At 41.4% G+C, this 21707-nt stretch overlaps 1 protein-coding gene across 4 annotated transcripts in view; it reads left to right on the forward strand.

The window, feature by feature from the left end:
- apbb2b (amyloid beta (A4) precursor protein-binding, family B, member 2b) overlaps positions 1 to 21707 on the forward strand; it is a 72148-nt gene that overhangs the window by 17163 nt on the left and 33278 nt on the right. For all 4 annotated transcript variants that reach the window (XM_049572666.1, XM_049572669.1, XM_049572670.1 and 1 more), the window contains exons 2-4: positions 7345 to 7451; positions 9952 to 10018; positions 11449 to 12513. In XM_049572666.1, coding sequence (XP_049428623.1) covers positions 11466 to 12513 — 1048 coding nt within the window. In that variant the 5' untranslated portion in view covers positions 7345 to 7451; positions 9952 to 10018; positions 11449 to 11465. The remainder of the gene's footprint in view (positions 1 to 7344; positions 7452 to 9951; positions 10019 to 11448; positions 12514 to 21707) is intronic.

The raw sequence follows: 21707 nt of genomic DNA on the forward strand, positions 1-21707 counted from the left end.
AAGAAATGTTATGGCAACTTCGGTGCAGTCTGTAGTTAGTGTTTGGACAGTGACACATTTTTGTTGTTTTGGCTCTACTCCAGAACTCTGGGCTTACAAAGAAACAGTCATTATGAGGTTAAAGCGGTAACTTTAAGGGAGAAATCCATTGATATTATACATCAAAGTATGTTTACAGTTCTTGGGGAGGCATATGTAGCAGATGAATTGATATGGTTGGGGTTGTAGAAGTTTGAAAATGGCTAAAATCTGGGTGTGTGGATATAAAAAGACGTGAGGTTACCAGACCTCAGTACTCTGCTCCTCATCTCTGCTTCAGGGTAGCAGGGCTCAAAATAATTTTTCTGTGTACATGCACTGTAACTTTCAAAATTACATGCATCTTTTTTTTTTTTTTATCTTTTTTTTTTTATCTGCAATTTAGCCGCAGCCATGGCCAAATCCAACCAAAATTACAGTAATGTACAGTAAAACCACCTCAAACTTCATATGGTCATAGGAACATTTTGAACAGCTTCTCAGCAAACATTTTGTCATATTAGGACTTCTTTGGTGTCGTTCACTTCAGTTGTACATGATTATTTTTCATGTTAATGAATGAATATTATGAACTAATTGATCTCTACACTTCAGCAGCTTTCAAGGGTTTGTGAAACTAAATGTGACACTGGAAGATAGTGGGGGGGGGGCGGGGTCATGATTTATTTTTCTTGAAAATATTTATATTCAAAAAAATATGCAAATAAATATTTATATAGCAAAATATTAAATATCCAACTTAAAACTTACTTCAGTCACGGCTGGCATGGCCGCAGTGTTTACATGGTGGTGGTGCTGTGCTGCTCTGTTTTGTCTGTTCATGTGCTGTCAGTCCTCTTTTGCTCCAGTGTTATCTGCTCTAAATGTTCCTCAATGCTTGAGTAAATTGTCGTGCAGTGTCTGTAGACTGTGGTTTGTGAGCATGTCAAAAGTGTTCATTGCACAAGTCTCATGGTCAGTATGTGAGTTGGCAGCATGTAGAGCTGAGATTCGTGTGCTTATCTTAAATTTGATGTGCGTTATCTTGCACATGCATATGGAATTTTGAGCCGACTGACTCAAGGCTTTATAAGCCAATACTAGCATAAGACACCTGAATGTCTCACCAAACTGTCGCTGGTTGAGTTGCATTGTTTTTTTGTTGTTATTGTTTACACAACGAAGAAGAATGCATGGAATATGAAAGACGGTATCTCAGGTTCTGCTTTTTTTCTTTATTTTTAAACTATCCAGCATAAGTTCGACAATATTATAACAATGGTGAATTGGTGGAGTACTTTATCAAACTTTAACTTTAACAGGGTGTTATGTCCACATTAACTTAACAAAAACACAAAGATACCCCTTTTGACATACTGTCCTCCACTTTTTAGAGCAGTGGTTCCCAAACATTTTTAGATCACAGCAAAGGAAATACTTTGTCATGGCCCTCACCAAATATAGCATGCATTTACATAAATTCTAACTGGTTTTAACAATTTTAGATATTATATGACCGTATACATTAAAGGAACAGTATGTAGGATTAAGGGGATACACTGGCATAAATGGAATAAAACATAATGAGTATGTTTTGTTAAGTGTATAATAACCTAATGAAAGAATCATATTTTCATTACATTAGAGTGAGCAGTTTATATCTACATGGGGAGCGGGTCCTCATCTACATTAGCCCAGAATGGACAAACCACGCACTCGCTCTAGATAGGGCGTTTTTTTCTGGTGTTGGCCACTGTAGTAAGCAGCCCCTTCGCAACAAGCAGTGCCAGAAAAACACAGATTTTTTAATGTAAAACGGCTTTATTTAGTGTTGTTACCTGTTTAAATCACAGGTCAGTTTGTTCGGTAGAGGAGGAGACCTCTGTGGATAATTTGGCTCCCACTTAAATCCTCCTGACCAATGAACACTAAAGGAATTCTAACTGGGAGAAGTTTCAGCTGGTTGCAATCCGCACTCCTCACCACTAGATGCCACTTAATCCCCATAAATCTGACACTGCTCCTTTAAATGATGTAGGCGTATTTACAGTTATTCAGAACAAAAGCCAACAGGTGCTCTGCCGATTTACAGATAAATATTTAAAATGCACAGGGGATCAATAGGGGACTGAGTTTTTAAAAAAGGCACTACTATTTCATATACTGTATACTTAATCTGACGGTGAACACCCCTTAAACACCCCTTTATCACTTGCAGTGACTCTTGTACTAAGGGTTGGGTAGACCTCGATTACACATACCGCATTCATCCAACCTGTAATGCCAAGTCAGCAGCAACATGTTATGGGAAATGATTCATACATTTTTAGTAGACACTGTTTCATACAAACACTGTCTCACACACACACACGCTCATGTTCCCAGGTATGCGGACTTGTTGCAGCAGGATTCAAGGAACCTTGCCTTGTAATTTTAATCCCAGAATGCAGCATTTTTATTGCTGTGTTCTGAATAACTTTATACATCATCCTTCTTACCTTGCCTCGGTCCTTGGCAGTTTATATACTAAAGCGCTGAAGGTTTTTATTTGGCTCTTTTCTTTTATGTGCATTTGTTAATCAGTAGTGCTTTTTCACAACATCAGTGATTCCTAAAGACTGAAAGATTTCTGATGTGATATCTCTCTTAAGCCACTGCTTAAGCCATTAGAGAAAATACATTACAGTTCACACAGCTGGTTTGAGGTCAGAATTATACAGCTGCTCTTCAGATGGTTTACCTTTTTACTACAGTCTGTGAACACCTGGTGTTGCTAGACAAACCATATATTGTTGGTCTGTTATGTCAGTAAACAGTGTTGGCTCAGTATAGGGCTGCAGCTAATGATTAGTTTAATTGCTGATGCGTCTGTTGATTATTTTCTTGATTCACTGATTAGTTGTGTGGTCTATAAAATCAGAAAATGGGGCCCCAGGCCCAAGGTGATGTCCTCACGTCTCCTTTTGTCCACAACCCAAAGACAGTCAGTTTACTGTCATAGATGAATAAAGAATCCAGAAAATATTTACATTTAAGAGACTTTTTCTTTTAAAGAATAACACAAACTCATTAATCAGTTATCAAATTACTTTAATCTATTAGTTGACTACCAGTTTGATAAATTGTTCTGACTCTAGCTCAGTATAAGACTGTTGTTGCAGGAGATCAAGTGTTCTTCAGTATGTTGGATAGATTTTCCAGTCAAGTGATTCAGCACTCATAGAAGTATGCACTATTCATAACTTTGAGTGGTTACATAAACTTGTAAAAAACATGAGGGTTATGTAAGCCTGGAGTTTTATTTTTCTTTATTGTATTTTAAGTGGACAATTTTGCAAGTTGGGAAAAAAACAATAAGTATGTTGTGTGTCCCCCCCCCTTAAATGTGATGTCTGAATATCCACATCTTGACAGCATGATACAGGCCCTGATGTTGCCATTTCTCCATGGGCTCAGAGTTCCTGATCTGATAATATTGACTTTTAGCGGTTTGCATCTCTAATGATCAACAAAAGCGTATACTGTGTTTGCTCAGTTTAGTTACAGATGATGTGACAGATTGATTAACTGCATTCCACTTTGTAATCAAGCATGCAAAATGCCAAAAATATAGAGCCAAGCTAATTACATAACGGCATTATTACTGCCTTATTTATTGAAGGTGACAAAACTGTAAATCACTACATGTCCTTCAGACAGTCAGTAAAGCAACAGCTTACACAAAGCACTACAATTAGCTTGATGGATTAGGGATTAAAATGCTTTTCTTTGCGTTCAGTTCACTGAATAAAACTCCTTTCTCAATTCATGCATTTCATTCCTTCTTCTTTTTTCATATCAATCACAACACGCACCCCAGTTGCTGCAAGCTCTATGGCCTTTATGTATAACATAATATACATGAAGGCCAAATCACATGGAAAACACGCGTTGCATTTTTAGACAGCTGCTGTATGTGTGCACCAGCACAAGATGTTCCTGAAAATCTGCAGTTGTCAGTAGTTGTGTGTTTGCTGATCGGTCTGTTCCTTGTCATTTTAAAAAGTACTTTGCTGCTGGAAAGATGGTGTGTGTTTTTTTGGGGTTTTTTTGTTTTGTTTTTTTTGTGTGTGTGTGTTTTTTATAGAACTAGGCTGTCTAGAAAACAGAGGAAAAGGTTTGTGGGATTGCTTAAGCAGTAGAAAACCTACAACTACCAGAATGCAGTACACCAAACTGGACCAAAGAACAATATGGCAGCTGGCTGGTAACAAACAATCTCGTATTACAGTTAAACAGTACACAAAACATGCTTCTGAAAACGTTTAAGGCAAGAAATAGGAAGTGAAGTAACAAAATCTTTGTTGTATTTGATCAGCACTGCTTAGTTTTAGTTTTAGTTTAGTTAGTTTTAAGGCTGCACGGTATATGCGGTAGATGGTAGAAATGATATAAATTTGGCCCACGGTAGAGATTTGCACTCTACCGTCCTATCGTTGATGACGTCATCGCACCTGCCTCAGTGTGAAAATGGCTGCGAGCACAGAGACAGCAGAGCAAGAGGAGCTGGTTCACGTCCGTGATTTAGCGTAGCACGTGCAACATGTGTTGCTGGAGAACTTGTGAGTGAGTGAGTTAATGTTTTATGAACAGCCCTGCACTTCTCAGACTCTTTTAGCGACTTACCGCTCAGAGGGAACTCATTCAGCACAGCGTCTCTCCCTCTCCTCTCTCGCCGTGTGCACACGGAGTTGGTTTTCGGCAAGAGAGTTTGTCATAAACCTTTGGTAATGTAAACCTATGTGATGCTAGGGGCTCCACAAAAAACTCCATATGTGAATGTGTGATAGTTGTGGTATCATAGCAGCCTGTCACAGGTTACAGCGTGATGATTAGAGGAGAAATGGCAGAGCATAAAGGTCCAGGTGGAAAAAACACAACTCAGTAATTTAGGATTTTGCTAACAGAAGGAAATTACCTTTTGATATAGATCCCAGGGGACATTTTGCACCATAGAGTGCTGGGTTTTAATTTTGAGTTTTGAGATCTGCATTCTGCACAATAAATGCTGTAAAAAATACATTATATCTTTGCTTTTGTTGTTGTTGTTGTTTTTTTTTTTTTAATCACTTTAGCTTTGCTAAGGGACTACAAAACCCATTCAGAAACACTTCGATTATAACTTTTACACTTAAATTTATACCACGATATATACCGTTACCATGAAGGGATTCGATTTATACCGTGATATGAATTTTAGGTCGTACCACCCAGCCCTAGTTAGTTTTGATCTCATTTATTTCAGCCTCTGTTTTTCACAATACAGTACAATACAGTATGGTGCCAACTTCCTGTTCACAAATTCTCATATTACAGCCAAACAGTGTACTAAAATGTGTTTCTGGTGTCATTTTATATGAGAAACAGGCCATGCAGTCACAGGATCTTGGTTTATTTTTGATCAGCACTCCATTTGATCAGTTTGTTTTGATACTGAGACAGAGAGAGACAGGCAGCTCTTTTCTTGATCCACTTGTGCTCTTTGCATTCATAGTGGCGGTACAAAGATGAGGAGGTACAATTTGTAGTACAGTCTGTAGTTTGTAGTACAATCTGTAGTTGCAGAAACACCCAAAAATCTTAACAAAAATCTGCGGAATGATGCAGTGGATTGTTGCCAACTTTCCTTTTTTTTTTCTTGCCCGTATGTCCTTGTGTATTACTCTGTGTCCCCTCTCTAATTTTGGAGGTTTTTACGGGTCCATGAACGCAAGTTCATCCAAGTGCAGGCAGAACTCTTAATGAGTTCTTTTTTCCCTCAACAGCAGTTTGTTGAGTTTTGAATCACAGGCTGGATAATTAATCAAATGATCAGATCAGATGAGATCGATGGATGAGAGGAGCAGCACCTGCAGGAACAAACTTAGACCCACCACAATAAATGGTTAAGTTTCACTGCGCCTGATGTTCCGCTGCTCTGCCCTGCGAGAGTGTGGAGCAAATAATAACCCATTGGTAAATATATTCCAACAGTGCTCCTAATGAATGGTCCAGCTCTACAAATAGAAAATCAAAACGTGGTGGCAGATGTTTTAATTGTGGTGGGCGGCCACAAACTAATGAATGTGTGGGAAACCCTGTTTACATATACTAGTACCCACACTGTTACGATACAAAGCTGGTTGAAAATTGTTTTAAGTATCATTTTAAGACTGATAAAAGAAAGAAATATGTCCAAGGCTTAAGATGCACTCATTAAAAGAAAAGCAAAGGGAGAAGATGAGAGAAGATATCTTTTTTTTTTATTTATTTAGATCCCCATTAGTCACTACCAAAGTAGCAACTGCTCTTCCTGGGGTCCACAAAAGATAAAGACAAGAAGGAAGCAGTGGTTTAGTCCTTTGGCTGCAAGTGGAGGACATTTCTGTAAGATCTATCTGCAGGGAATTCTGTCATTATGCACACACATGAGAGGAATTAGTTTAGGGTAAATATCCAAATGGCTGCATTTAAAACAATACACTGATCAGACAGTTTTTGTATCTTGGCCAGTAACACTGACTACTATTGCTATTTGAGGATTTGCCTGATTTCCAAACCCTAATGACAGTTTGATCATCATGCACTTAAATGTTTCAGTGTTCTTGCAATCATCAGCACAGCTTTATCTTTGCCAGTGCAGCTGTGATGCAGCCAGGGATTGTGTGATTGTAATTGATTAGATCTTTAAATTATGTTAATTTGGAATGATCTGTTTGCAGTGGTCAGTATCAGCTGTTAGTTGAGCTAAAAGATCAATACGATGGGATTATGTTTCTTTCAGATGTTACAACTTTATTCCTCAAAAATTATTCCAGGTGTTTTTTCAGCCTCTGTGCCAGGGATAAGTGGAATTTTATGGGTCCCTCTAACTATGCTTATTATTTTTCTCTCCACTACTCATAGCGGTTGTGTGTTGGTGAGAACTGTCCACAAGTCTTGACTGCATTATGCAGTAATGTGTGTGTGCGCTGGTTGTTGGAAAGCGGAGCAGGGGGAGTTTACAAGTCTCCTGTGGCATTAAGTTTATGATGGTTCCAGTCAGCGAAGGGTTGGCAAGACTGCACCAAAGAAAGAAATATGAGCTCTATACAAAATGAGCCTTATGTTCTCACACACACACACACACACACACACACACACACACACACACACACACCTTGTGTATTAATGTTTGATCAAGGTTGTGAATAATTGATGTGTCTTTATTATTTGTCCCTCTGGTGTCCTGCAGTCCTCTCTCTCTTCGTTCACCCCTCCCTCTTTCTCGCTCTCATTAATCCTGTTTTATGTTTGTCTCTCCCTCAGGACGCTGCTGCTTCACTGAAGGCCTCGTGATTGGACGAAAAGAGAACCACTGACTACCAGTATGGATGCGCTACATCCTGGAGTTTCCCACAATCCTTAGTTCTCACGTAAGTAGCAACTATAAAAGGGCTTCTTTTAAGTCTGTATGTTTTAAACATAAAAACAGGCTCTTGTAAACCCTTTAAGCTCATAGAAATTGTTGTTCTTCCTGTCATAACTGAAAATATAGGCCTGGTACTACTTTTATTATTTACAAGCATTGCTTTTTGTTGTCCATAAATGTAGGATGGTATTCAGACGTGGTAAAGGTATGGTATTTAGATCATTTTAGAATATCTACGCTAAGCTAACCCCAGTGAATATAACTTAGTTACACTTCCTGTAAATACTTCACAGTAAAGCCATTAATAATTCTCATTTACTATGAAGCAGCAAAGGGCTCTTTCACACCTACCTTGTTTGGTCTGAACTTTGGGACTTTTCAGTTTGGGCTGAATAGATAGCTGAATCTTGGTCCAAGTAACAGGGTTGTCTCTGTCCATTATCAATTGATAAGAGCAGCGTGGCACCTCAGTGCATAGTGTGTTTGGTTTAGCGACAGAGTAGAAATTAACAGTAAAGTTGTCAAGTGGTAGTAAATGTACAGTTTCAGTTTGTCCATAAACAATGCAGCATAAAAATGAGAAATGGTGAGACATGGTGGCACATGAGGAGAGGAGGAAGAAGTCATAAAAACTCCGAAAGGATGAGAGAGAGAGAGGGGATATGAGAGGATAGGAGAGCTTGTCACTCACGTAGGTGATGATGACAGGACATAGGCATGTCATGTATAGTTCTTAAGTGCATTTACATAATTGCAGTACGAAACCAAAACTAACTGGATTATATGTATACAGTGTAACAAATATGCAAACCATGCTTCGGTCTTTTAGGTGTGAAAGGGCCCTTAAGCAGAGTTTTCCCTAAATCTAAGGTGGACTGCTGAAGCCAAATTGGAGCATTATTGTTGTTTGGATGAGCAAGCATACTCACCTCATCCATAACAGTTCGGTACAGCAGCACAGTCAGTCAGACAGTCATGCACACAAAAAAAAATGCAGTGCATTGTCAACAGATCTTCCAATAAGATTGGTTCCCCGCTCCCATCAATTGAATCATTGTATCACAAACGCCCCATCAGAAAAGCAACAAAAATAAAAAGGTCCTTGCTCATCAAATCATCCCATGTCAAATACAGCTTTTTCCCCACTGCAGTAAGGACTCTGATCACCTCTCGCAAACCCTCAGTGCGTTTACATGACATTAGAGAACATTGATTCATTGTGTTTGTCCAACTAAAACTAGATTTTTAAAGTACATGTAAACACGTAAGCCTGACTGAAATCGTACCGAATCGAATTTCTCAAAGTCGGACTAACACACTCAGATAATGAGACTGGGAGTCAAATTACTTCTGCATGTAAACAGTCAGTTGGACCCAAACCAGCCAAGGCGCTGTCGAAAGCATTAAATACAAAACATTTTCAAACAGAAGAAGAAGCAGGTAATAACATGGCGGAATCTACATCCAGAGCCATGCATTTTTGGACGGATGAAATGTACAGAGCCGTAAAGTTGTCTACCATGGTACAAGTTTGCTGCTAGCTAACCATAGCTAACTTGTTGGTTGATTGTTTGGTCTGTGATGTAATAAGCCAACCCGAAAAATGTCCAATACTAACAAGCTGAAAGGGGGCATATCACCACCTATTGTAGCGGAGTCAGACATACTTAGATCAATAAATCGATTCCCCTCCTGTGCTTGTATACTGGGACAAGGACAGTACACCAATTAAATGCCCTAGTTGAGCTATAATCGTAGCTCGACTTAACTGTGCATGTAAATGCACTGACTGACAGTCATACTGCACTGGAACTTCATGTCAGTCATGCATATTGTGTGTGAATTTTGTCTTGTAATGTCATGTGACTAATGTGATGTGATGTTATTTGTCTGTAAATGACACTGATATGTATTGAGCTTACCCACCACGCTGTACTGAAAACAAATTCCACTGACTTCAGCCATGTGGTCCATAATAAACAACTGATTGATTAAAACTTAGAGAAGACATTATATCATATCCAGATAGGCAACACCTTTCTGTGTGCTGTGTGCCCTCCATGTGTTAAGTACCCCTGTAGCTTCACTGTTAAACAGGAAATGAAATGTAAATAAATACAAAATACAGAAATACTCTGGAAAGCCACCTTAGAATTTGATGAACAGGGAAAACCCTTTCTTCCGTGCATTCAGTGGTCGATCATGTGGTATAGTTGATGTGCATTAACACAAGGAACAGTTCCTCACCAAACAAACAATCCCTATGAATTGACTACTTCTTTGTGTATCACTCCTGAATGCCTCTTTTATAATTTCTATGATTTTGATGGTGTTTAGAGTTCCCTCACTGCCTTTCAGTGTTATGCAGTCTCCATAGAAACCAGCTGTAGTTGGGTTCTACATGGATGAATGTGGTCTCCGAGGGCAACCCGAGAAGTTTTCAGGATTCTTTGCATTCTTCGTCTGATCATTCTTTTACTTCTTTTTCCCTCTGTTGTGTTCAGATCTGCAGCTGAGTCTACTGAACCCTGAGCCGTGACCAGCGGCAGTCTTTGACTGACCTCCTGTCAGGTACAACACACAGACACACACACAAACATGCTTTCACGCATGCTGTGTTTAGTGTTCAGTAGGAATGAAAACCTCTATAATCGTACCTCTTCATGCTGAGTGGTTCCCCATCCCTGCTCTGCAGGACTATCTCTCAGGAATGTAAAGGATACGCCTGCCAGTAGTCTGTATTTTTGTTAATGTCAACAAATCCCTTGAAAAGGCCAAAACCAGTGCTGCATCTGTCCTTCTCAATCTCAATACATTCTAGCCTTCCTGCCCTGTCTGTGGTTTTCCTACAACAGCTGGGTAATGTAGTCTTTAGCAACCAATGCTCAAACAGGACTAAATCATGTATTTGTTGGGTACTACTTTCAGTTGTGGATTTGGTGCATTCATTAATACTTACAGCACCAGAAACCAGGAGGAAAACACTACTATACACGGCATCATGCTTTAGCTACGCAGACAATAGTAGTTGTTAGTTGCTTAGGTCTTTTCATAGGTTTTGTTCCCAAGAAAGAAACAACAGAATATTACTGGACCTTTTTAAGGATGTTTTAATACATTCAGCAGACTTCAGTTGACCTCTGTCTGATTAAGGCTCTGGTATGATTAATTAGGTTTCTATCAATGTACGAACCAAACTAAAAGAAAAACAGCCCCAGGCTGCGTCATTGTTATCAACTATTGTAGCATTTTTTCAATTAAGATTAAATATTAATAGTAAACACTGCATATTTTGCATGCCCGGATATATTTCTTTCCACAGGCGTTTTGCACCTTTAATGATTATAAACTTGCACATCAGGGGCCTCATTACAGAAAAGTATCATAATTGCCTGCCTACCTTAAAGGTCCGGTGTGTAGAATTTAGAGGCATCTATAAGCAGAAATGTAATGTTTCATAAGTTTATAGTTACTTTAAACTAAGAACTGTTGGTTTTCCTTACCTTAGGATGAGTTGAAATTATATATATTTACAGATAGCACAGTTAGTAGCAGTGTGGGCTCCATGCTAGCTAACAACTAACAACTTTATGGACAATCACAAAGGGGCGGGGCTTAGCAAACGTCAATTAGGAAACATGTTTCTGTAATATCAAAAATCATAAATGTCATTCTAAACTGAGATAGGATAGGATTTGAAACTCAGAAAGTTTCTGTGATGAGGCCCCTGTTTTGTAATTCTCCCCATGTAGTGAGCCAGTCATGAATATTTGCATACTCTTGTACAGTTTGATAAAAAAAAAATATGTTAATAGTCCATCTGATGCCATAGCAGTTCTTTATTTACGTTACATGTTTAACTTGATATAATATTGTATTCGTTTTTTTAGGCAGAAAATGGTCTGTTAATTTTTACAGAGTTACAGTATATTGTGTTAACATAAATGCATGTGTGGATTTTAATGTATTCACTTCCTGTTCCCCCGGTCTTCCTCTTTCAGGTGATCTGTCTTGTGCCATGATGATGTCAGTAGATGTGACCAATCGTAACGGCCCCGCTGCCACGCCTCCCACCTCACTCAGCCTCCGCTCTTCACACAACCAGCTGTTGAGCAGTGATGTCGTCAAACAGGGCTCCGCCACGCCTCCCAAGTGTCGCAAAAAGTATGCACTTACCAGTATCCAGGCTGCCATGGGTCTCGGAGAGGCAGCCCCGTCTTCATCATCCCCATCATCCCCATCACAGTCTTTAACCCCCAACAATCCCAAATTAGCCAAGAACGGAGTGAACCAGCTCCGCAAGGCCGGTCAGGATCACAACAAAAACACAACCGGCTCTGACTTGACGGACCTGGAGTCAGAGAGTACAGCAGATGACCTCAATGTCAACACAGCTGAGGAGGATGACAGTCACACTCTCACCAATAATGATCGAGAGGATGATGTCATCGAGCAAGACGTTGAACTGCACTCAGACACAGACACTGACGCACAGCCCGAGCAGAAAACTGAATCAGACATAGACTGTAACATTAACACGACTACGGAGCTCAAACTGAACGGCAACTCGACAGATTCAGGCTTTGACTTGAACAATGAGGCTGAGGAGAGCGATGACATCAGCATTCTGTCTGAGAAAGAAATGATGTCAAAGATGAAGACTGAGGAAGATGGGGACGAGGTGGCAGAGGAGGAGCAGGAAGACGAGGAGAAGAAACCTTTACTGATGATAAAAAGTGAGTCTCCTGTGAAGAACCACAAAGTTTCTTCAGGTCTGGAGCTCATCTCTGACCTCCACTCCAACCTCAAGCTCCTCAAATCAGGCAAGGACTCTCCGGTGCCTCCTCCTCCCTCCCCACCTAAGCAAGTCAGCCCAGAGGACACCCCCCTGCTCTCTGTGGCCTCCTGCTCCTCCTCTTCCTCCTCCTCTCCAGAGACGAAGAAGGACAGAAGGACTGGGGCAAAGACAGACTGTGCTTTGAACCGCATCCAGAATCTGAACCCCAGTGATGAAGAGTTGAGTTGGACCACATTGTCCCAGGAGAGCAACTCCCCAGAGGAGACAGGTACACACATTAACACACACAACACATACTGCAGAAGTACACTTCACAGCCACTGTCATTTGCTGATGTTTGGCATAGTTTTCATGTGAGTGTGTGTCAGCTCCTCTGGTGTGTGATGTTTTTCTCTTGTGTGCTATGTGGTGGTTTCACCGTCCTCTCTGCTGATGACATGTTTCCATTTATGGTGACCCAAGTGTGTGTGTGTGTGTGTGTGTGTGTGTGTGTGTGTGTGCGTGTGCAGAACTCAGACATTGCTGGAACAGAATAACAAACACTCCAGCCTCCAGTAAATCTCCCAGAATCCCTCTGGGACAGGAAGTGCCCTTGTAACCTCATGGGTGGTTAGCTAGCTAGATCAGCTGCGTCCTGTTTCATGCTGTGTCCTGAATGTGCGTGAGAAGGGCTTGAAGGCTAGTTGTGAGTTGATACAAAATCTGTAGCTGCCAGTGTCTCTCACTTTGTCTTTGTTTTTTTTTTCCCTCTAGAGCTGATACTCAAGAGAGAGGCTTTAGCTCCCAGTAATCCTCTGTATTGTCCCTTCCTAGTTTTGGTTTTCATCATTCTTTTTCTGAGAATATAAGCATTTGCAATCTGCAGATATTGACTGCAGGACACAGTTTGGACACGCACATGCAGACAGCATTACAGCTGAGCATTTCCATATGTACCTGTTCCTATGGGTGCCATCAGAAAAGCTTAGGTTTGCATCCCACTTCTGTCCATAGGTCTGTTGGTGCAACATGCACTTCAGTTCATTTAGTGTTACACGTTTGTATGATGTTCTAACCAACCCATCTTGATGGGCATACAATGACTGTGTTTATATGCACACTGATGTTCCACTATCATTCAGAATCTGAAAATTTGGTAGGGATCATGTAAACAGCATATTCCATTTGGATACTGTGAATCAGGCCTTTTTCAGAGTGTAGCATTGTCAGATTAAGATGTGTGATATACTGGTATTATTCTGGCTTTAGGAGCATTCTTTGGACATGTATACACCACATTTAAATTATGCGTCTCAGTTGGGGTTTTTACTGCAGTTTGCAGCACACGGCCTCTTATCTGTTTACGGGCAGCTCTGGGTATTTTACGGAAACCAACAAGCCAACAGTTTGCAAGGCTGGAGTCGAGATTTATGTCCAAAAGAAAAGCCCATGTTTCTGGTCTGAAGGAAAAACACACCTAATTGTAAACATTTAGAAACACTTGGCTATCAATAGGTTTTTGGAAATGTGCAAATACTGCATTGCTGACCTTTCAAGGAGGTGGTTGAAGGAATGAAAGAGGGAGGCTGTGTTTGTGCAGCCAAACAAGTTTGCCATCAGTGGAAAACTTTGAAAAAGTCCTGGCTCCAGCTGTTCCACTTCTCCATATTTTGATCTGATAAAAAACATCATAGGGTATGTTAATCAGAGTATGCACGACTGCATGTGAACTGGAATGTTAGTGGACTATTTTCATGAGACGTTGTAACGGCTTAGCAGGAAATTCATCTTTTTCAGAATATGACCCAAAACTGTCCCTATACCTATATTTAGATGCAACTCATGGTTATTATTTTTCATCTAAACTTGATCTATGAAATGTAAAAGAAATACTGAAGTATGCTAACGCCCCTCAGAACTTGCTTAAAGTGTGCTATGCAGGGATTGTTGGTTAACATTTTTAAGCACCCAACATTTAAACTTGGGCCCTCCTCCCTACCCTGCTTGTTGTAGAAATGTTATATTTGTTGTAATGGAAAAGTTGATACTTAAGCTGGCTAACTAAGCTAACCGCTGGCACCAGGTTAGCTCTGCGTCGCTCTTCATCCTTTCCGCAAGTGCTTGACAGTGAAAAAGTCAGTGAGATGTTTTGAGTTGAGCTTTGTCTGCCTGATGCTTCACCTTGTTATATTTGAGGGTTTTTGGGCCTTGAGTCCTGATGCCGGTTGTTACTACTTGGTCACTACCTTTTTACAAAGTCTCGACCTCGCCTGCACACTGCTCAGGGGTTTCACGCCTATAAACGTCTCGCTTCTAACAAAACAAGAAGAAAATAAGAAAATACAGGCAGAGTCTCTGCAGATAAAAAACACAGCCACACACTTCTAGTAGGTCATAAATGATGATTGATAGGGATCATTTTTGTAGGAGTCTATACATTTTTTTTTTTTTTTGTAAAATCTTGCATAATATACCTTTAATCCCAAAGTGATGTCTTCACATTTCTTGACAGTTCAAAAACTAGCCTGAGCCTAAGTCTATTAATCAACTAATTGTTTGAGCTGTAAAATGAAGTTACTGTACAGTTATTAGGAATTGGTTCCATCTTTTGATCTTCTGAGAACACAAATATGTCTTAACTTCATTACATATTTCATTATTTATCAGTGTAATTACCTTGAATTGAGGATGACTATGCTCATTGTTTTTCCACACTGTTTGATGATACAGTGCGTACAGTAATGCAGAACTTTAGGGTGGAATTTTTAACTGAAGTTAATTCCTCTGAGTCATCACCTCCTGTCGTGGGCCTCTACTTTCTTAAACTTGCTTGTTGCCTACCTCTGCATAAGGTCCGTTAAAGTCTTTGTATTTCTTTGTCAGCGTTATGTAAAAATCTGGATGTTCACTTTAATTGGGCCCTTAAAACTCTCTGCCTCATGCTTTGTTGTAAGACATATGAAACACATCCATCTCCTCTAAAGCAGCCGCCCCAACCTCTGACGTGAGCTCAGCTGTAAACCATCCTCTCACACTCTGTGATAGTTGCAGTGCTCTGAGCTGTTGAGCATTGAGTCGCTGCTTTTTTCTCCCAGAGTGCTTCTCCTCCAGCTCTCTGATGACTCACTGTCCCTTTCAAATCGAAGGCTCTGAGCATCTGTGTATTTCATTTCTCTGCAAGTATGATTACAAGCAGCTTGTCCATAATTTGTCAGAATTTACTTTCCATGTGTTTCCTTGTCCTAATTTCCTCTTGCTTGTCTAAAATTATATTCCAACGTAATAATTCTCTTATGGGAGAGCCTTATGTTTTGTGTAGATCAGTGTGCGCATTGACAAGCCGAGGAAGGGGGACAAAAAGTAGATGTCGGTGGCACTACAGTCTTTAGTTAAGACGTATTGTCCCCTGAGGATTTGCTAAAGAGTCACTAATCATGCTTCTGGCATCATTCATGTTGAATTTATCAATATCTAACACACAGTCACCCATACTGCGGCGCCCTCCTCTCTCTCTCTCTCTCTCTCTCTCTCTCTCTCTCTCTCTCTCTCTCTCTCTCTCTCTCTCTCACATTGACAAAGCCATGTTGTTTTCCCAGGTGTGTGTCAGATTCCTCTGTGGATGTTGCGGGTTAGAGGGCCAATACGACACTGCTTTCACACAGAGGGGCCAAAACACACACACATGCACACACGCATATAATGGGTTTAGGAAGGTCATTTAAAGGGGTCCTTTGCATTCTCACACAACAGCATGCATTGTAACGGCCCTGACACACCACGCTGACAGTCGGCTGTTCATCAATGTTGGGCCATCGGTGTGGATCTGTCGCCCTAGTGGATGCAGTGTGTCCTGCACCATTACTCCAATTCAGCATTGGATTGTGTTGTTAATGTGCTAACTAGCATAATGACAGTCCTCTGGTTTCCCTTTTTGAATCATGAATCTACACTACCGTCATCTGCTGCTGTGGGGAGTTATTTCTCTCACGCAGGTGCAGAACGTACGTGCTTGTTGGCTGTTGGCCGTAGTCTTTACGGTATGTTCATGTGCAGCTATTTGGCTGAGACACCGGTAACATGAAGCGACGCAATAATCGACTTTCATTGCCGCTACTTCTCTGAAGTCAGTTGGTTTGTCTGGGCCTCAACGCTAGCAAGGAAACACTCGTTGAATGTGGATAAGTGCAGCACGTGAGATTCTGTGTTCATTTTGGCATCTTGTGTCTTCTCCCATCATCAGCCCTACTGTATACATCCCTGCTCCTCCTCCGTGCACCTCCACTGTATATGATACTGAATGAAAGATGATCTGGGGTTGCCAGGACAACCAAGAGAGGCTACAGGGAAGGTGGGAAGGAGGGGGGAAAGTGATAAACATAGACATTTGATAAGGATGCCAGATTTTTAGGTTCTTTCCATGTTGTTTGTGTGTGTGTTTGTCTCAGGACAGGAAAGGGAGGGCAGGCTTATTTGAGCTGTTGATGTTGCTGATGCTCCAGATAGAGAGGAAGGAGAGACAACAACAGCAAACATAGCTCAGCTGCAGGGGATACACAACCTCCATCTCTCCCACTCTCTCTCACTGTCTCTCTCTGCTCATGCTTGCACTCCCCCTCCATTCACTCTTTTCTCCCTCTCTTCTCTGCCTCCTTTTTCACATCATGTTCTCCGTGCCTCTCTGCCTCCCCTCTCTTGCAGTGTCCCCCCCTCTCTCCTCTGTCCTCTGTCCTCCCTCTCTCTCTCTCTTTCTATCTCTGTCTGGGGTTCTCTGTTTGGTTACAGCACTGGGTTTTGCTGTATGAGAGGCAGCTAGCTAACTATGATGCTGGGGAAAGACTACATGCTGGCCATTGTGATTGTCAATTACGAGGGTAGGTGCATCTGTCGGCTGGAAACTACAGTGTGGGGTTAGAGTTTGAACGCTGTCTGAGTGTGTGTGTCTGTGTGTGCACAGGCATGGGTATATTTGCCAACACAGGGAAGAAGTTTGTCTCTGTAATGGTATCGTTCTCTAAATCTCTGCAACAGGAGTCTGATCCGTGCATGCTGTATTTGTGTGTGTGTTGTGAGTGAATGTGTGTGTCAGTCTTGTCGCGGTGGGATGTTTGTGTGGTGTCGTTTGACAGATCATGTGTATGTGTTTTGCTCCACAAGCTCACTGCTCTCCCCTCCCCCCTCCGCTCAACTCTACTCTGGCATGGAGCTGCATGCTAACCGAGGCTATCACAGGCTAACTGCTACGTAGCTCTGCTGTGGCCCATTTCCACATGCTGCATAGGTGCATGCCAGTTCTTAGCCTCAGTGTTAGCATGCTAAAGCTTTTCCCTCTAATTCCACACTTGCCACGGTGCTCGCAGTGGGTGACACTGCCAACTTCGAGGCACGATATTCCATTCGAGCCAAGCTAGGCAGAGCACTAAAAAAGCCTGAGCTCTCCCTCTCTCTCTCTTTTCCTTGTGTACGTACATGCTTTAATCCACATCCAGCAGTCTGTTCATCTCATACTGGCACCCATTCTGTGAGTCACCATCTTCCTTCTCGCTCACAGCAGGCATAGACACTCAGGTTCCTTCTGTTGTAGTTTTTTATTTGCTCTGACCTATTTTTTGCTCATAAAAGACTGCAACTCCCAGAAGGCAAAGCTTCACAGCTCCTTGCTCTAAAGCACAGTCGCAAACCCCAAGGGATGTCTGCTCCCCCAAGAACGTGTGTGCGCATTTTGCTTAGCTTTGTGGGTGATCTGTGTTTTATTAAATAAACAAAGTCTTAATAAGTGTGTGTGTGTGTGTGTCTGTGTGTCTGTGTCTGTGTCTGTGTGTGTATGTCTGTGTCTGAATTCCATCTTAATCTGGACCAACCCAGTCGTCATGATGACATATGGCCTGCTGTCGTGGCGACAGGCCCATGGGCTGTGTTTCATCAGCATGGTCAGCAGTTCGAGAAGTCTTTGTGCAATCACATACATAGACACACACACACACACACACACGGCACTAGCTGACCAGTCCCTTGGAGCCTATATCACCTTTATGAGTTGCTACACCACCTAATGCAGTTTCGTATCGTCTTTACTACCTTTGCCACTACATCAACTTCACACACACAAAGAAGCCATCAATTGTTCTATGTGTGTATGCGTCAGCTGGCTTGACTGCCAGGAAACTGCAACCTTCAGATGACAAGACATGTAGTACCAGTCCAAGAGGGACAGAAAACACAGTGATATAAAGCTGCATTTCCACTGCATGGTGCGGCACAGCTCGACTAAACTTGCTTTGGCACGTGTTTTTGGGGGGAGTTTTCCATTAACAAAAGGTGTGGGTTATACCTGGTACTTCTTTTGGCACCAGCTTGGTTGAAGTTCCAAGCGAGCTGAGCCGATTTCAGCAGAAATAAGCGCAACGCGGGACATCCTGCACGAACCCACCATTTTTATAAGTGAAGCAAATGACAGTAGTGATGGCAACATTTTTATTCACTTGACCCAGAACCACACAGTGGTCAACTGACGAAGCATAGACATTCCTCTAATCGGTTGCAGAAGGAAAGATCAAGTGAGAGCAGGATGGAGCAACATAGGTTGTGTCACACTAAAAATAATGTCACCATGGTTTCTATAGTCTCGCCACCAGACAATCAGAGATCTCTGCTTTCTGATAGTCTGGGGACACTCCTTTCTAAAGTGTGTTTAACACACCAGCGAAAACGGCCGGCAACAAAGTAACAGCTCTTGTATTTTTGAAAAGGACATGCCTTCTCGGAAATGTGCGCTCCCCCTTTTCTCGTCCACAAGGAAACAAACACACAGAGAGCTTGAAAATGGATGCCGAGAGATTAAACTCCGTTTTATCAAACGTGTGCTCATCCGTGAAGAAAATATTTTTTCCAGCGGATGTCATAGTTACAACATTATTGAGCTAACTGGAGTAGTTTCATGTCGTATCCGACAACGGGAGGCTTTTAACAGATGACGTCCTGATGTTAGCTTTGCTGCTAGTGTTAGCTGTCCCTGTCAGCTGCAGCCACTGATGCTTTCTAGACATTGTGATTTCCCAAAACTGAATAAATACCACACATAGCAACGCAAAACTGCTTTGCTAGCTCAGTCATGTTGTAACTAAGATATCTGCTGGAAAAAAAAAAAATCACAGACCGTTTAATGAGTTATTACCTATTACAGATACCACTAACGGCTAAGAAATAGCAATGTTTGTTCAATCATTGTGTTTACAGACTTTACAAACATCGGATTAGTCTAAACGGTGATACAGTGATGTGAAAATGTGATTTTATATACAGTACAGGCCAAAAGTTTGGACACACCTTCTCATTCAATGCGTTTTCTTTATTTTCATGACTATTTACATTGTAGATTCTCACTGAAGGCATCAAAACTATGAATGAACACATGTGGAGTTATGTACTTAACAAAAAAAGGTGAAATAACTGAAAACATGTTTTATATTCTAGTTTCTTCAAAATAGCCACCCTTTGCTCTGATTACTGCTTTGCACACTCTTGGCATTCTCTCCATGAGCTTCAAGAGGTAGTCACCTGAAATGGTTTTCCAACAGTCTTGAAGGAGTTCCCAGAGGTGTTTAGCACTTGTTGGCCCCTTTGCCTTCACTCTGCGGTCCAGCTCACCCCAAACCATCTCCATTGGGTTCAGGTCCGGTGACTGTGGAGGCCAGGTCATCTGCCGCAGCACTCCATCACTCTCCTTCTTGGTCAAATAGCCCTTACACAGCCTGGAGGTGTGTTTGGGGTCATTGTCCTGTTGAAAAATAAATGATCGTCCAACTAAACGCAAACCGGATGGGATGGCATGTCGCTGCAGGATGCTGTGGTAGCTGTGCTGTGCTTCACAGTGGGAACCAGGCATGTGGAATCCATCCGTTCACCTTTTCTGCGTCTCACAAAGACACAGCGGTTGGAACCAAAGATCTCAAATTTGGACTCATCAGACCAAAGCACAGATTTCCACTGGTCTAATGTCCATTCCTTGTGTTTCTTGGCCCAAACAAATCTCTTCTGCTTGTTGCCTCTCCTTAGCAGTGGTTTCCTGGCAGCTATTTGACCATGAAGGCCTGATTCGCGCAGTCTCCTCTTAACAGTTGTTCTAGAGATGGGTCTGCTGCTAGAACTCTGTGTGGCATTCATCTGGTCTCTGATCTGAGCTGCTGTTAACTTGCGATTTCTGAGGCTGGTGACTCGGATGAACTTATCCTCAGAAGCAGAGGTGACTCTTGGTCTTCCTTTCCTGGGGCGGTCCTCATGTGTGCCAGTTTCATTGTAGCGCTTGATGGTTTTTGCGACTCCACTTGGGGACACATTTAAAGTTTTTGCAATTTTCCGGACTGACTGACCTTCATTTCTTAAAGTAATGATGGCCACTCGTTTTCTTTAGTTAGCTGATTGGTTCTTGCCATAATATGAATTTTAACAGTTGTCCAATAGGGCTGTCGGCTGTGTATTAACCTGACTTCTGCACAACACAACTGATGGTCCCAACCCCATTGATAAAGCAAGAAATTCCACTAATTAACCCTGATAAGGCACACCTGTGAAGTGGAAACCATTTCAGGTGACTACCTCTTGAAGCTCATGGAGAGAATGCCAAGAGTGTGCAAAGCAATAATCAGAGCAAAGGGTGGCTATTTTGAAGAAACTAGAATATAAAACATGTTTTCAGTTATTTCACCTTTTTTTAAGTACATAACTCCACATGTGTTCATTCATAGTTTTGATGCCTTCAGTGAGAATCTACAATGTAAATAGTCATGAAAATAAAGAAAACGCATTGAATGAGAAGGTGTGTCCAAACTTTTGGCCTGTACTGTATGTATATGTGTATATATATATATATATATACATATATATATATATATATATATATATATATATACACACACACACACACACACATATAAAAGTCATCAGGGAGAAAGTCATGAGTCTTTAGTTAAGCATGGTTTCTAGGGCTGTATTCAATGACCGAAATCAATTGGTCGATGGGGGAAAATTATCTGCACTTTATTTCTAGATTAACTAAATCGCCATGGTGCACTGAGAGCACTGTACCTGGTAGTGTTGTGTCCTTCATGTTTGTTTTCTCCTGTCACAGGGCTCGACATTAACACTAGCACAGGGCAAGTAAACTCTGTTCAGGCAGGTGGAATGCCTCGAGTAAAAGATAAATGTGATCTCAAGTGTAATATTACCTGAAAATAAACTGCGCACTGTAACGCTTTTCCACCTGAGCTGTGTGTGCAAGTCTGTTTCATCACTAAATGTTGAACGGGACTGAAAAATCTGACAACCTGGACCTCATAGAAGTAAACTTGGGTTGACGATGTCATATACGACATAACATTATTTATGTTAAATATCTCTGTAATGCTGCATGCCAGAGAGACAGTCGCTATTTTTAGCTCAGGAGCTAAGGTTAGCCATCCTGCCGCTCCAACAATTGCTCCAGTATGA

This window comes from Epinephelus fuscoguttatus, linkage group LG3 (genome assembly GCF_011397635.1).
Source record: "Epinephelus fuscoguttatus linkage group LG3, E.fuscoguttatus.final_Chr_v1".
In the NCBI taxonomy this organism is placed as follows: domain Eukaryota; kingdom Metazoa; phylum Chordata; class Actinopteri; order Perciformes; family Serranidae; genus Epinephelus; species Epinephelus fuscoguttatus.